The following is a 17,080-nucleotide window of genomic DNA, read 5'->3' on the forward strand; positions in this document are numbered from 1 at the left end:
GTTGCTGAACCCTTTGTGCAGTAAGGGGTTCAGCAACTTCTTTTGGATTCTGAATAGGGTTCGCGAGGGAAAAAAGGTTGGGAACTGCTGTTATGGAAGCCTAAAGGATAGTCGGAAAAACGATAAAAGGTATTTTTAGAAATAATTTTGGCGACAGAAAGCGTGAGAAGGAATTTAGCAGGTGCATGGGACAGGAAGTGGAATATCCATACATTTTGTTAGTCGCCCAAACAAGTTACACAGAACATTACTAATGGATACATTGGAAGATTGCAAATTAACGGCAATGGTTGAAGGAAAATTAATAAAGCAGAAAGTAAAAAGCTTCGAAATAAATATATTGTACTGCACTGAGAAAAAGTAAATTTAAGATTGAGAGTTAAAACTTTTAAGATTAATGTTTTTTTTTAATTTGATTTTATCACAAGTGCATCAATAGAATATTCCAAACTGCACACCGTTCAAAAAAAGGGTTGTTCAATTTTTAAGTGAACGAACGGATCCGTTCATTTTAAGGGTTCGTTCATCCCTAGTTAATACCTTCTGAAATGATATTGTTTATAATGTGAGCATTCCTTTGGAATTATCCTTGATATTGTAGTAATAAATAGCTATAAAATATTTTTTGCAGCCTGAAGTAGATGCTGGTGCTATTATCGAGCAAGCGTCAGTTAGGGTTGCTGCAGAAGAGACAGAAAAATCACTTCAAGAAAAGGTTAAAGTTCTTGAACACGAGATATTCCCTAAAGCTTTAGAGCTTTTATGTAGTGGAAGAGTATCTAGAAAAACCGATGGAAAAATACAATGGCATTATTAAAATAAATAAATGTATTTTGTTATCTTAACAGTCAACTGAATTGCTTTATAATCTCATTAAATGAAATCAATTTAATTCTTTTTTCAGTGTACATATAAAGTGAAGCTATTTTTATATAAATAAAATTTTATACAAGTTGAATTTTTGTTGGAATTTTTTATTCTATTAAATGTTGAATTTTTAGGTTCTGGAAAAATACAGGAACAATATACAAAGGTACATTGCTAACAAATACAATATAATATCTTTCTACTTCATTTCAAACAGTAACTAAAAATGGAAAAAAATAAAAAAACTTCGAACAATTATCTAAAGTACTAAGATTCTTTCTTCTCATTTTGTGTTTCTTTAGATTTTAGCTGAAAAAGAGAAAAAAGTTTCCAAATAACATGAAACATTCAACAGTAAAATGTTACAGTTGACAAAAAATTTTACAATATGAATTGTATTTTTGAATGACTATACACAAAACTAAAAGATGATATTTGAGTAAAGTAGGATTATCTGGGCTGCCACTGGCAGCCAAACAAAGCGACTATTTTGGAGAGTTGCAGACTATGAGGACTATTTTAGCCTAAATGAAGTCAAAAACGACTATTTTGTAAAAAAAAACCTACTATTTCACCCTAAAAGTGACTAAATTGTAAAAAAAAGGAAGTGTAAAAAAAAAAAGCTTTCAATTTAATTTTCCTAACAATTTTTATGTTTGCAAGGCAAAACAGAGGGATTTTTTAAACTTCAAAACTTACTGTTTACTTCTGAAAAGTTGTGGGGTTTATAGAGAATTGCGTTATACAGGTTGGTGTTATAAAGGTATTCTACTGTATTACACTTTATGTAAATGTAAATAAAAGCTAATGATAGTTTTATCTGCAAAATTGATAGTGAATTGAAGAGCAGTGTTGTAAGCATTTTTCGTTTGTGGTTTAAAAGCCTGATGTCCCATACAAAATACTACAGTGTGTTATCAACACTTACTTACTATATTATCTAACTTGTTTCACATTTGTAAGTATACTTTTAAACTCTATGAATAATGAAAAATTTTGGAGAATGACATTGGATTTTTTTCCAACCGCATGCCTACGAAACCATTACATTTGCATGGGTGCTAATATTAGCCTTGTATTATGTAATGAACATACACCATTCAGTCTTTTTTTTTTTTTCATTGAACTGTAAATGTAAACAACACTTAAACGCGTTAACTTTAATGTATGTAATAAAAGCTATTGATTGCTTTATGTGCATAAGTGATTGTGAATTCAATAACTGTGTTAAGGGATTTTTTTTTTTTTTTAAAGCCTCTGTACCTACCTTATAAAATAACTCAAGTGCGTTTGCAATGTTTTGAAACAGGAAAGTGATTAACTGCAGTTTTCATATGGTGGACAGCAGGTGGTTTATTTTAATGACTATTGGGCTATCCATCATACCATAAGTGAAAATTTCAAAAACTTTGCTTTGTTTAATGGGTGTTCAGAATAGTAGGAATAAGTGACTTCATAAAAGACAGAAACATGGCTGATTAGTACTTGAAAAAAAAAAAAAAACATGTTTTTCTTTTTTTTTAACTTTTATGTTTTGACACAATTTCAAGAAGTAATTAATGTAATGTTTTCATTGTTTTATGAATATCTCTGATATATGTTCAACTTTCACATTCTTATCACTGACATAAGATTGGTATAAAATCAGAACACCATTTCTGTATAACTGGACAAAGCTCCGCTTTTCCAGGTGATCTCGCTTACATACCGTGCAGCTGAGGTATGTCTATTCATCAAAGTATATGTAGCATGATTTAATATTATTACTAATAAAAAAAGAGACTATTTTAGGTACTATTTTGCACATTTGGCAACTATTTTGCAGACTATTTTTAATTTAAGAGGCTACTAAAACGACAATTGTTGAATCATAGTTTAATAGCAGCCCTGGATTAAAAGCTGGCTGAAAATATTAGGTAGCTCATAGCTATATCAACTGTTGAAAATAGTCGGTACTCGTGTAGTGTCAATTTTAGATAGTTAATGCAAGTTGAAAAATCATATTCATTTACAATTTAATGTGTCATTTTTACAAATACTTCGTTTTAGATTTTCAATGACATAAGGGACAGTCTGACCACCGATTAGATGGAAAGGCAAACATGCGGTGTACAGGCGGAAATAGACACATCTATTAGTTTTCAAGGATGCCAACTTTTACAGATGAATGTTTGCCTTTTAACTAAGTAGAGTCACATTCAAGTGTGATTCTGCTTAATAAAAAAAAAAAATTAGGGGGGATTTTTATTTCCCCCTATCCAGATAGACTCATCATTACCGGATGTTTGCCAATTCCATATACTCCAACTTTAATGGCTTAATTTGCTAGTTATGCATTACAGTTAACCATGCATTCTAACCTCAAATAAATGTACTTAAAAAAATAATTTAAAAACCTCAACCACATTTTTACTTTTTAACAGCATTCTGTGAACCAGCTAACATGGTAGGAAGCTGTCAAACTACCCAACAGTGGCTGATAAAACTGTTCTCAACCATCATCAGAAGAGAAATAGTTGTCAAAAAATTACTGACAGCAAAAGTATTCGAGAGAGAAAAGGCTATTTTCACAAATTATTTAGTGTTTTTTACATTTTATTATAAAGCTAACTTTTTCTGTGAATGTTTGTTAAAATTTTGTCAGTTTTAACTGTAAAATATCTTCTATTATAATAAAGTTCAAAAAATTGATGAATCGAAAAAAGTATGATAAAATTTAATAAAAGAATTACAAACTTAAAAGGAGAGAAAAAAACTTGACTGCTCATTTTACTCATATTTAATCATTCATCTATTTTTTTTATTTTATTTCAACTCTATTTAAAATGTTAAAAATTTACAATTTATTTCAGTAAACATTTTTATGCCCTTTTTTAAATATGTTAATAATTTTATTGTGATTGTAAAAGAAAATTATTTACCGAGTTATTTATAGTTTCCAAATTTATAGGCATAAGTTATACATGCTGTAGAATAGAGTTTAGAATCCTATTATTTTGATCTTGGAACTGAATCGTAAAACTTGCTTCCCAACCTCTTCAAGTGAAAAAGTGGATGATTAAAGACCCAAAAGAATCGAAAATGTTTTTTTTTTTACTAGCTAAAAGACTATGTAATAATAAAAACCAAAACTGATTCCAAAAAAATTCAATAAAACTCATATTTTAATGCAGGCATTATTTAATTACTAGAAATAACTATATAGCATTGCCTTTGTCCATGATAATGAGATTGATCTGCTATGAATTAACAAAACAAAAATAACTTTTACTTAAAAACCAAACAATATATCTCTAATTCAAAGAATATCTCTGTATAATGAGTTTATACATTTGATTGATCAAAAATAAGTTCAACTACAACTATGTGTACTTACCTTGTAATTAAGCATTTTATTTAAATGAGGATCCCTAAAAGCATGCTGACAGTTTGCCAATCCCATGCCAAAGCCAGATCCAAGGCCAAAAATGATGGGCCATTTTCTTCCTAACAAAAGAAAATTTGGGATATAATAATGAACGCTTGGAACAACATTGTAAACAAACTTTATTGTTTTCTCTCCCGACTATGCAACCTAATTAAGTTGACAAAATTACACATAGAATATTCTCCAGTAATGGGAACTTTTAATTCTCTTTGATATTACTCCAAAAATACTTACGAAAAAAACTCCCTGCTTTATTTATTTATATTGTCAGCATACTTTCACATGATTACAAATGTTACTTAAAACCAAATTATTACTGTGAAAAATGCTTGTGTTAAATGAATAATTTTGCTTACTGTTCCATTCCTCAGACAAATGATTAAAGGCAATAGCTGAGTTTATAAGTCAAATCTACCCTTGTGGCTTTTTGGATTCGCACTTGGGGGATCATTTTGGTGTCAAATAAAAAAAAAATTTAGTCAAATTTTCAGCTTTTTATCAGAAACTTTCGAGTTTTTTTTTTTTAAAAACTTGATTTTTATTTATTTATTTATTTTTTGATGTTCTGCAATGTAAAATCATTTGACCAAAATTGTTCTGCAATTACTTTAAGCCTTGTATACACAAGCAACCAACGTGACCTTTTCCACAAATCTGGAGCGTTGCTATGCATTTCTGTGAAACCTAAAGCGATTGAGATTCTCCAAAAATATTGTATATGCTTTCTAAAATGCATAGAAAGAGTAAAGATGCCAAATTTTATAAAAATCCAAACCTTGGTGTCAAACCATGTTTTTCTGGTTAATTTTACATGGCATGAAGGAGCAATTAAAATAATGTTAATAAATAAACAAATTACTAAAATACTAAATAAAATGAGTCAAGCTTGGGTAGCATATAAGAAAACACTTCAAAACTTTCTAAATTATTGAAATATTTTAAAGATGCAAAAAGATTGAAAAATCAAACAAGAAATGCAATTTTTAGCAATGGACGTTTTTCAATGTTGCCATGTTTCCAAAACATACGTTCATGGTGGAAATTGCAGTGCTGAAGATCTGTTTGTCATTTTTTTTTCGACAAATTTGACCCCCTTCCCCTTTGTCACAAAGTTTCACACTTCACCATACCCCTCCTCTCTTTGTTTATAAAAAAAAAACGTGACAAATGCCATTTTCATTTAAAAAACTTGCAATGTCACATTCTCCCCCACTGTATGTCTCTCTTATCATTAATTTTCTCTCTCTCTCCTCCCCTTGTCACAAACTTACAATTTCATGAATCCCACCTTAAAGCATGACTTCATTCTTGAACAGCACCCAGATTTGCGATAACCCTGTGCAAATAGATATTTTCTTACTATTTGTCTGCTTATGCAAAGGAAAAACAATTGTCACGCTGGCATTGCTGCCAAAAATTTGACGCCAATGCATAAAGATTGCCAAATTCCCAGAAAAACCAAAATCTTTCTGAATGAAATGATAATGCAAAACTCAGTTTATATGTGAAACCTTTGTATAAACGAATTTCATTTCTTAATACTCAAGCAAGAAATGGCAACACGTAATATTATTCAGCAATTTCTTCATGCTAACTATATTGCATGATAAAGCAAATAAAAATGAACTGTCACCAACTTTTAATTGCTTCTAACGCTTTATCTAGCACTTCTAGCGGGTTGGCGTTTTCGCACTGTAAAACTGGGTAGAATGTGTTTCAAAGTATTTTTCACAAGCTTTCCAACCAACCAAGCTCAAAGCATTAAAATGCATTTTTCATGTAGAAAAAGCGGTTTAAAAAATGAATTAAAACTTAATGTTTCACGCTTCCAACAATGAATTTCAACAATGGAAAAGAGATAAAATTAAAAACTTTGAGTTTCGCTAGCTAAAAAACGTTTCTAACTTTTTTTTCTAGTGGATTTAGGTTATTGGACCTCGGGCACCCTGACAATTTTTTCGTTAGGAGTATTTTTTAAAGACCTTTTCAACCATATCAAATTTGAATAAAATGGACCATCCGTTCATGTAGAAAGAGCCCTTTAGGACGAAAATGCGTTTTTAACTAATATCTCCGTTAATTAGCATTCTATTTTAAAATTTTTTGTAGATGACACTAAAACTCGGCAATAGCTACTGAACAAAAAAGAATGCAAGAAATCTGTTAACAAACAGAGGAGAAATCGGTACTGCAAGAAAACAACTTGCCTATTAATATATAAGGATTCTGCTTTGGGGGTTCCACCAATGCAAAAAAAATCCTGAGTGTAAGTAAGACTTTTGAAAAAAGCATTGAAAAAAAATATTTAAATTTTATTTCTGTCGCCAAAAATCAGCTCTTCGTTTGTGCAAAACGAAAAAGCCGCAAAAGCAGATTTGACATACACACCTGTGATTGCCTTTCAAGGTAATAAAGAACATTATCTTAGTATAATTAATTGAATTAAGAACTACAGTCAATTCAGGTTAATCTGACAACATTCGCACGGGATCAGTTTAGTCCTATCAACCAGCTGGTCCGATTACCCAAACAGGACCTGCATGGCATGACTGAATATATTATACATTATATATGTAGAGATAAAAAATTCAAGTGCTATAATGATTATTGTGAGGCCCACTAAACTAATGAGCTCAAACTCACAAAAATATTAAAAACCAAAAGCACTTCAAGCTCAAAAAATTGTAGGTATCCAGTGTGATAAAATTTTATGAAACCCAGTCTTGCATAATATAGACGAATGTGCGAACGGTGTTCGCAGAAAATTTTTGACTCTGCACAAATTTTTTTTCAAACTGCTTATGTTAAAAAAAAAAAAATTTGTAAAGGAATTTTTAAGAAAATCCTAGAGTTTATTTCTGTTAAAGCCTTTCTCCAAAGCCTTTTAAAGCACATGTGTAAAAAAAAATGGTTTTGGCAGTTTTCTTCAGTTGGTGAAAAATAAGCAAACTATATGTTATTGTTAAAAAAATTAAATGATTTAGAGCACTTTTTTTTTTGTCTCTTTCATATTTGAATATAAATTTAATTTTTTATTCAGGGGTGAGTTAGGCAAAATAATTATTTGCAGAAAATTTTCTAGTTAGGATTTCTGTTCGCAGAAAGCTTTTCATTTTATCTAAGTCTGATGAAACTTTAACCTAAACATGGCAATTTGTTTCACAAAGCTGATCTGCTATTTTGGAGCACTTTTTAGGGGATCCTAAATCACCAGGATTTGAATCTTTTAAACTGAAAATTACATAAGCTACATTCAAAGGAATTTTAGACCCCTAAAATTTTATACAATTTGAAGATGGTCATGAGGCAAAGATTTGAAAACTCAGGTCAGTTGATGTGGGATGATTCACAAATATTAAATTGACAAACTTCTACTTCATCGCTATTTCTGCCAGAACCCAGAACCATTTTTGTAAGAATTAGCACAACTTGCACTTTCATCAACTTAATTGCTGCAATAACTGGAATATTTCTCTAATACTTCTTTAAAAAGTTTTCATTTTTATGGTCTTTTAAAAGTGGACCAATGTACTGCAAGTTCTTGATCTGAAAAAAAAAGCTGTTGTCTTTTCTTTCTTCACAACAAAAAATAAAGAAAAAACTAAGAATTGGAGACAGAAAAAACCGACTATAGGAGGGAAATTCAATCTATTGCGCCAATTTTGATGAAAACTGTTTCTAAAAATAAAAATGCAGAATCCTGTAAATTACTCAACAGTGCTCAAATAACATTTCCAAAATAAAGTTTTGTACCATGTGCTTTATTATTGGATTTGTAAAACTATAGATGTTATTTGTAGGTCATAAATTTAAATTTTAGAATATTAATGGTATTGAATTAATCGAGACTGGTCCAATGTGTCCTGCGGTTCAATGAGTCTTGACTCATTAGTTCATAACACATATCAGGGTTTCTCAACTGAGGTCATAAAAAAATTTAAGAGGGAAAAATGAAAATAGGGGAACCATGAGCCTTGTGAAGGGAGGTCAAGGTTGAATTTATTGAAACTGGGTAAAATCTTTTACATGGGTGTATGACAAAATATTCCCTTAGCTTTGACCAAGTCCATAATGCTGCAAAAATTTTTAAAAATTTGGAGGGTTTTTTCCTCTTATAGGAATTGGAAAAATATATGTCAAAACTGAAAGAAAAATATGCAGAGATTGAACATTGATGAAAGTCATTTACAAATTGGACATTGTGTTCAAAAGTTTAACCCCATTATTATGTTTCATTTTGATAAATTTAGACATTGAATCATGTTCCTCACGTTCTTCTTTCTTCGAGACTATACATATAAGCCTTTTAAAGTATACTATAATTTAGATCTGAAAGTCACCTTAGCCTAGTAGCCCTGAATTGAACTCTTACTAGTATTTCGAAATGCTGGTATGGTTTTCATTTTCGCGTAGGTCCTTTTGAAAAACCGTCAATAACGGTACAAGAGTAAAAAAGAATTATCACTAATTTAAAAACTTTTGCTGTCTCTAGTAATACAAATGTAAACAGTCACGTACTTTGCACACTTCTTGTAAAAGTTACTTACTTTTAAACAATATAAGAGACAGTAAGGAGCCAGTCAGGAGCCCTGCACCTGAAAATGCAAAAAATATTTCAAAATAAAAAGATAGAAATGATAGCGGCAATGATGAAATTGCATTTAAATTTATCATTTACCAGATTTAACAAGCGTATCAGCAACACAATAATCCCAAGTTTCTCCGATGATATCTTCGGATTTTGTAGACATATTAGCGTTTACAACTGAAGACATAAACTAAAAATAAAAGTTCGCACAAGAGAAGGCACTAGCCGAAGCAGAAAACGAGTCCTCCGCTTTTAAATTCTTTAATCAGACGACTACAAACAGAAAGGGAAAAGGGTAAAGTTTCATTTCATTAGGTCACAAAGAGCAGTGTTCTGATTAGAGAAATAGTAACAGAGTCCTTTCTTTTCAATTCACATATTGTTTCTCTGCTGTAGTGACAGTTTTATACCCAAATTAAGATAAACATCATGAGGTTAAAATTGTTTTAATTGCACAAAATTTCATGCAAATGCTTATCAAAGATAAAACTACCATGAAAAGTTTGCAATGCTTAAAAAGTTTAATTTATATTTTATTTGATTAAATTTATTCTGTACATGGCAATACTTCAAGCAACATGGCAACCATGATGACAACATGTAAACACATTAACATGCGGCTGGAGAAAAAAATGTACTGTTGAATAAAATTGTTTATCCATTTTTTTTACGAAGACAGCTGATTAAAAACTAGATATGAGAAAAAAAAGCCGTAAAGTGTGAGTTTAGTATTTCTTTCAGTATCCATCATGTATTATTATTTTTTTTTGCTTTTGTTTTACCCTTAATCTGTTTCTTAATGTTTTCTTTTTAAGGTGAAAAGAATGTATATAAGATTTCCTAAATAACTCTAATGCGTATTCTCGTGTGTAATTTATTTTTAATATTCATTAATTAATTTTAAACTGGTGATAGCTCTTATTCATTAAAAAATATAATTAGTTGGTTCTTTCATTTATGGTTAGTTGATGCGAATGCAAATGTTGTCATAAGTTCAAAATTTTTAGAAAGATGAACTACTCAGAAGGCACAATAGTAGGCACATTAAGAAAAAGTCGAAGAAGAGAATGAATATTTATTATCACTTTGAAAAAGACTCTTTTTTTTTTGTGTGTGACTTTAAGATAAATGGGTCTTGTGTTAATTATTCTTCTTCATGCATTCTTGCTATCTTTTGCTTTCTCTTTGAAAGACATCAAAGCTGTTTTCTGCTGCCTATTAATGCATTGATCCATTTCTATTGTCAGCATAATACATGTCCTGATACGCCATGTGAAATTGGCTAAGAAGTAAGGTATAGGAAAGTTGCAATGCAGGAAGCTCTCCACCGATATGGTTTTATACAGTGCACGGTGCTGTAATACAAGCTTCACATCATTGCTCCATAGAATAGCGTATATGAGCATAAGCACTAGCTATATCCCAGATATATGAAATAACTCTACTGAAGTGTATTTTGCCATCATGCAGCCTATATTTGCCACTTCATGATGCATAGTAGCAGACATTACCTCTTTGTTTCGATGACCGTACGCAACGCCCCCTATCACCTTCTTATGCCTTAGCCGGAGATGCATTATCTGAAAATGCTTAATTATATTCGTCCCATCAACCCAGTGTCGGATCTGAGGGGGGGAAGACGGGGCCCTCTCCCGAGGCAGCATCTTCTGGAAAACAGCAAATTTTCCCCATTTCTGGGAGAAGTGGGGGGGGGGGAGGATATTGCAACTTGAAGTGAAACTTCCAGTGAGATGAGTAGTACCTAAGTATGATAACGAGGTACGGGGAGATATACCGTATCTCACGGTGAGCAAGACCCACACATCAAGGGGTAAACTCCCAGCTGGGCTAACGCCCAGCACGGGGACCTTCCCCGGCGCAATAAGCATCAAGCACGTCCGTAGCATGATACGACTATCGACCGCCGCACCCAGCCGTGCGGGGGGCCCGCTACGCGGACCCCCCGGGCGGTGGAACCTAAGGCCTACGGCTAAGAGGTGGGGTGTGTGCGGAGAAAAGTACCTAAGTATGACAGTTCCAAGTTTTTGCCCCAGTTTGGAAAAAGATCTAACATTGTCTCTAATACCCTTAAAAAAACTTATCGGAAGATAGTTTGCACTTTATTTAGGATATTTAGGTTTTTATTTGAAGAACATATACATTAAGGAATTTACAACAAACATTGTTTCTGCCATCTTATTGCCTTCATGCGCGAACAACAGAAATAAGATTTGGGTGGCGGAATTCCTTTTTTGTCTCGGTGAACAGAAAAATGCCTTGAATATGTGTATATATATATCAGGGAAATGTGTCAAAGTAATATTTTATATTGAACATTTATTCAATGAGAACATTCTACTCACTTATGCAGCTGATTTTAATCTAGTTAGCATAGAAGTTGAATTCTTGAGAAAAATTTCAATTTGCATGGAAAAGTTTATTTATTTTTGATAATTTAGTAACAAAATTTCCTTATGTTTATGCATGTGTGCGAATGAAAGCAGGGTTGGCAAGGTTTTTACTATCCTGTTCAAAACCCTTGTGTCCAAACATGTCCAAAACGTTTTTTTTTTTTTTTTTTTTTTTTGAGAAACTATATTTTGTGAGAAAATATCAAAAACAGAACAAAAAGTGTCAAAATTATTTTGTTGACAATTTAATATATTTATTCAATGTGAACATTCAGGTATAAATATATATGTAACTTATTTATGCAGCTGATTTTAATCTAGTTAAATAGAAATTAAATTCTTCATTAAAAATTTAAATTTATATGCAGGATTTTTTTTTTTTTTTTTTGCATAAACCAAATTTTTCGACATTTATGCATGAGTGCAAAAGAAAGTGTTCAAAATATAGTGCAATAATTGACTTAAATGCAATAAATTACAATTTTTTGTAGTTACAGAATGTATTATATTAAAAATATAAACTAAAAAAAAGAATAGCACAAGTTTTCTAAGTGTTTAATCATCAAATTCGTTTTCTTTAATCTAAGATTTAAAAAATAATTTTTGTTAAAACATCATGTAAAACTTATTTGCAAAAACCATTAAAAAACTTTAGCTTTTTTTGCACCTAAATATTGTACATTTAATAACATTCCTTTGCGTTATGAATAGAACTGAAATTAATTGTCTTGGTAGTGTTGTTAATTTCCTTTCATAACTCTACCAATTGGTAAATAAAAAAGTTTTTATGTAATTGTTAGTGTTTCCGCCAGGTCTCAGTTCTTCACAAAGTATATGGAGAAAAGGCGAGAATTAGCGGCCTCGATTTTATGGAATTAACGATTTTTCCGAATTCAGCCAAAGCTGACTTCAGCTCATCTGGTAAGTTCTTTGCCATGAGAGCTTCATGATAGAGGAAACAGTGTATGGTTTTAATTTAGTTTGCTAAGTCTCGTAACCGAGCTTTGAGAAACTACGATGGAATGAAACGAGTATCAGAACTGGAAAAGAAGAAAACAAAAGTAAAGCTGGGATAAAATTCTGGGTGGGAGTGTATGATCCCTGCATGGGTGAGAGGGCAATACTCCCGTTTGCGAAAGATTTCGAAAAAATTCTGTATAATTAGTTTATTTCGTGAAAATTAGAATCCATTTTCAAAAACTGAAAGCAATGGGATCACAAGAAATTTAAAAGAGGTGGGGCAGCAAATCCCGCCTCTCCTCTTGTTGGGTATGTCTTATACTGCACATGATCGACAGAGTGAATTGAGAAGTTACAGAAGGATACAAACGCTATTTTGTCGTAACTTTAAAATAAAACACATCAAGGCTCTTTTTTTTATATAACTACGAAAATACTAAAAATTCTGGTTGCAGTATGCACTTTAAGTTAAACTGTCCATGAAGGTTTAATGATCATGAAAAAATAATAAAAGCTAACCAGGAAACACTTCTTTGAAAAATGTTGCTTGAACGCCAAAAAGTATTTTTCAGATTTTTTTTTTTTTTTTTTGACCAAATTCTCTGACCTAGAAAAAAATTCCACAAATCCCAAATATATGCAAAACCAATCACTGATGAACTATGACATGGTCAATGTAAAAAAGTATAAAATCCATACGCATATTTCAGTTTTAGGTGGGTGACCTACTGGCTTCAGTGACTCACTTACCCCAACCAATCCTACGTCTGAATTTACTTGGTAAATTTTGTTTCAGTATATGTAACCCGTAATTTACATATTTATAACTGTAATCATTGATATGTATTTACATTTAAGAGCAATATTTTACGTCTGACACCAAGCTAAAAATATTTTTTAAATAATTTTATTCTTTATAATATCATTTGAAAACTGAAATATGCTTCAATCATAAGTGTACTTAAGAATTAAACTGTTTTTAAAATTAAAATTCACAGACTTTTAATAATTTTTAAGTGAACCATCAATTTTACTCTTTGTGTGTTTACGTCCAACACCAACTCTTTAAATTTTTTTAATTTATGCTTTAAGGATCTATTTTGAAAAACTAACATGATTTTTTACTGATTGGGATGTAGTATCTTGAAACTAAATTTAATCATTTTGGATTGTTTTTACTAAGTAAATGGAATTAAAACTGAGAAATTTTTCTTCATTTTTTTGCGTCCGACACCATGGAATTGCCTCTTATTGTTTTATAATTAAATGATTTAAAACCTTCAATATTTTTTTTTTATATAAATGCATTTATGAATTCAGAATGTGCAAAAATATGTGTTCATAACTTAGTTTTAAAAAAAAGGTTCAAATACCTATCGTTCAATTATTGTGTAAAAAATTGTATGTTTGATGTTCTTAAATCAATATCTTTTTAGTAAAGCTGCTGCTAAAAGCAAATTGTTTATGTCCAAGAAGAAATTGAGAGGCAACATTCCTTTAGCAAATGTGGAAAGTGACAGTGGTCCAGATGTTGATAGTGATTCTATGTATCATGATGAAATCGATGACTTTCATCTAAAAGAAGACGAGGTAAAATTTAAAATGTTGCATTTATATTCTGTAGAGATTAATTTACATTTAGATAACATAATCTTAGTCACAATTTTGGAAAAAGAATTCAGCGTATATGTTTTTATCTTTTCAGAAATTGTCCACAGATGATGAGCTGATTCAACATGACGACAGCAGCTCTGAAGAAGTATGCTTTTTTCTTTTTTAATGAAATTTAAGTTAAGTTTGTCCCCTCTTCCCCCCCTATTTTATTTTATTTTATTTTATTTTATTTATTTTTTTTTAATTTAATTTTTATCCTGTGATATTATTATTAGTGAGATCTAAATTTGACCAGGGTGCTTCTGATAAAAGATCACTTTCTCAAAATAATTTTGCTGTAAAAAAAAAAAACTAAGTTCTGTAGTATAATCTTCCCACCCCTATTCAAAGCAAAAGACTTTTTCAACTTTTGAGCAAAAAAATTTGCTTTTCTGATCAAGTGTTAATAAATTACGAAAAGGTAAGGGGGGCGCATTGAGAAATGCACAAAAAGATGTCAGGGCACATCATATGTTGCCTTGATAACAAGAACATATAATATGCAATACAATTTTTTTTTAAAGAAAGTTACTTTTGGGATTTATTTATTTTTTTCCTAACAGTTGTTTGCTTTCTGAATGGAATTGAATGGGGACATTAACTTTTGTTTTGTTGCAAAATAAACCTTGAATTTTCCGGCATGCTGATCAACCTCGTTTTTTTCCTGCATACCGGATAATGCAGGGTAATATGGTAATTGTATGCATTGTCTTAGCTTGCCTGTCAGAAAACTGAGCCTTAACGACTTTATGTCAGCTATATTTAAAACGTACAGCACTGTGAGCTACTTTTGAATTGCAAATTCTGAGCAAAATCTTTGGAACTATGAAGATGAATTGTATTTAGAGTAAAAGATTCAGTACAGTACGAGAGATTCCAATTTCGGAATCTTAAAATCCATAAACCCTGAAACATAGAATTTTTTAAAATTGTTTTATTCAACTCTTTCTCTCTCTCTTTTTTTTTTTTTTTTAATATTATTTTTACTGTATAAAATTTTTCTGAATCAACTATTACCTTGTTGTAAACATGGTAATTACAGCTTCATTTTAAGTTTCATTGATGCCATATGTCACATGTAATATTAGTGTTTTAACATAATTGTGATGCAATCTTCTATCATCCACTTTCAATTTACAATATTTCTTTTTATTTCTCTCTAGTGTACAACAAAAAGCATGTTAACCAAAAAAACTGAGTTATTTTTAGCATAAAATGATTAATTTGATGTATTTATAGCATATTGTATGATGTATAGTAATAAAAAACAACACTATAGATCAGCAGATCATAAGTCGATGCAATTATCTACTTTTTTTTTTTTTTTAAATCCTACCAAAGTACACCATCATTGAGATTGAATAAGAAAAAAATGGAAATTTGACTCAAACACAAAATTTGAGCACAAGCGCCTAATATTGTATGAAATACCGCTGGCATATTCCTGTTCGTAAGTAAAATATTCACGCAGAAGTAGGGGGATCCGGGGATTTCCCCATTAGAAAAGTCTCAAAATGGTAGTAGTAAAAACGCAGCTTCAAGCGATTTTTGATAATGTTAAGTCTTGAGAAGGGAGAGATTCGGGTCCCCCTCATCCGATAAAGGTTGCAATTGAATTTCTAAAAATGTGATTGTCGATTACCTTTGACTATTTTAAATGGAGAGGGGGGGCCACGAGGGTTCTCGCCCTGTAATTTTTGAATTTTTAGTTAGAGATACAGTGAAACCCCTCCTAATGGACACCCCTTTAATGCGGACACCCCTCTTATGCGGACAGTTTTTAATTCCCCGGCAGAGAGACATTAAACCTAATGTATAAGGAACCTCTCTCGTACGGACACCCTCAAATACGGACACGGACACCCTTTTCGAAGTCATTTACATTGATATATCCTTTTTTGCGGACAGTATTTAAAACTTGAGAATTAAATAGCTACTCCATTGAAAGGCTTCATTTAATGCAAAGTCGACCAGCTTATACGGAGATTAAAAAAAACATTTCTTTGCAATTTTACTTTGCATCTACTGCGTAGCAAAAAATTTTCAGCTTGACACCGAAATGCATTTTTCATTCCAAAAAACATCATCAAATCGTCAAAAATAAAAGAAAAGAAAAGAGAAAATGATTATTCTGCAAGTTTCTGTCTGTATACCCCCACCCTCCCCCGTTGCCTTGTTCCTTTTCAGATGACTAACAAGCAGGCGTGTTGTGTCTAAGTGGAGCCGAGTTGACGCGCCATATAACAAAAATATTTTATAGAGAGTAAAAGTAAAGCCAATGCAATATCATAAAGTAAACTTAAGGGTAAAAGCATTCAGTTGTTTCATCGTTCTCATTGAAATGGCTCTGAATACTCATCGTCAGCGTCGTACTCTTTCTCTTAAAGAAAAAATTGAAGTTATAGATTTCGCAGAAAAAAATAAAATTGGAATACGGAACATTGCTGAAAAGTTTGGTGTGGGACGCACACAAATTTGCTGTATATTAAAAGGAAAAGAGAAGTTTAAGAAAGAATGGTTCATAAATGGAAACCAAGAGAAGAAAAAAGATTTTCCTAAAAGTAAATGCCCTTGCAGTGGATGAAATTGTGTTTAAATGGTTTGTGTCCGCAAGAAGCAAAAATATTCCGATTTCTGGCCCTATTTTACAAGAAAAGGCGAAAGAAGCAGCTACTGAAATGGGTATAGAAAATTTCAAAGCTTCCAATGGATGGTTAGATCGTTTTCGAACGAGACATGATATCGTTTTTAAAAAAATATGTAGTGAATCCATGGATGTGGATGCTGACGTTTGCGAGAAATGGTTTGAGAAAGTGCCTAGTTTGATTGAAAATTACGAGCCATGTGACATTTATAACATTGATGAGACCGGTTTGTTTTATAGAGCTCTGCCAGATAAAACCTTAACTTTACGGAAAGAAAACTGCTCTGGTGGCAAAATCTCCAAAGAACGCTTAACAGTTTTGTTGGGTGCCAGCATGGATGGTACAAAATTAAAACCAGTTGTCATCGGAAAAGCAGCCAGACCTCGGTGTTTTAAAGGACTGGATATAAAAAAAATTACCTGTAGACTGGTATTCAAATAGAAGAGCGTGGATGACAACCAGTGTCATATCTGATTGGCTTGTAACTTTTGATAAGAAGTTGGGGAGAGAAAAAAGGCATATTGTTATT

At 31.5% G+C, this 17,080-nt stretch overlaps 3 protein-coding genes across 3 annotated transcripts in view; 2 read left to right on the forward strand and 1 right to left on the reverse strand.

The window, feature by feature from the left end:
- LOC129229434 (trifunctional purine biosynthetic protein adenosine-3-like) overlaps nt 1-958 on the forward strand; it is a 78,640-nt gene extending 77,682 nt beyond the window's left edge. Inside the window, exon 24 of the mRNA XM_054863741.1 lies at nt 632-958. Within this exon, the coding sequence (XP_054719716.1) occupies nt 632-817 (186 nt within the window). The 3' untranslated portion in view covers nt 818-958. The remainder of the gene's footprint in view (nt 1-631) is intronic.
- LOC129229435 (MICOS complex subunit Mic10-like) lies at nt 954-9,213 on the reverse strand. Its single transcript, XM_054863742.1, has 4 exons — nt 8,973-9,213; nt 8,842-8,889; nt 4,244-4,353; nt 954-1,176 (listed from the first exon to the last, which is right to left on the reverse strand). The coding sequence occupies exons 1-4, from the start codon at nt 9,067-9,069 to the stop codon at nt 1,135-1,137; spliced, it is 297 nt and encodes a 98-aa protein (XP_054719717.1). The 5' UTR covers nt 9,070-9,213; the 3' UTR covers nt 954-1,134.
- Nucleotides 9,214-9,471: 258 nt separating this feature from the next.
- LOC129229851 (something about silencing protein 10-like) overlaps nt 9,472-17,080 on the forward strand; it is a 40,859-nt gene continuing 33,250 nt past the window's right edge. The window contains exons 1-3 of the mRNA XM_054864226.1: nt 9,472-9,601; nt 13,690-13,843; nt 13,959-14,012. Coding sequence (XP_054720201.1) covers nt 9,579-9,601; nt 13,690-13,843; nt 13,959-14,012 — 231 coding nt within the window. The 5' untranslated portion in view covers nt 9,472-9,578. The remainder of the gene's footprint in view (nt 9,602-13,689; nt 13,844-13,958; nt 14,013-17,080) is intronic.

The sequence above is a fragment of the Uloborus diversus genome, chromosome 9, assembly GCF_026930045.1.
Source record: "Uloborus diversus isolate 005 chromosome 9, Udiv.v.3.1, whole genome shotgun sequence".
Classification (NCBI taxonomy): domain Eukaryota; kingdom Metazoa; phylum Arthropoda; class Arachnida; order Araneae; family Uloboridae; genus Uloborus; species Uloborus diversus.

Coding starts and splice junctions, on each gene's coding strand:
- LOC129229435 (XM_054863742.1), bottom strand. CDS start 9,069: ATGTCTTCAGTTGTAAACGCTAATATGTCTACAAAATCCGAAGATATC. Junction 8,890..8,972: donor TGATACGCTTGTTAAATCTG/GTAAATGATAAA, acceptor TTGCATTTTCAG/GTGCAGGGCTCCTGACTGGC. Junction 4,354..8,841: donor GTCTCTTATATTGTTTAAAA/GTAAGTAACTTT, acceptor TTCTTTTGTTAG/GAAGAAAATGGCCCATCATT.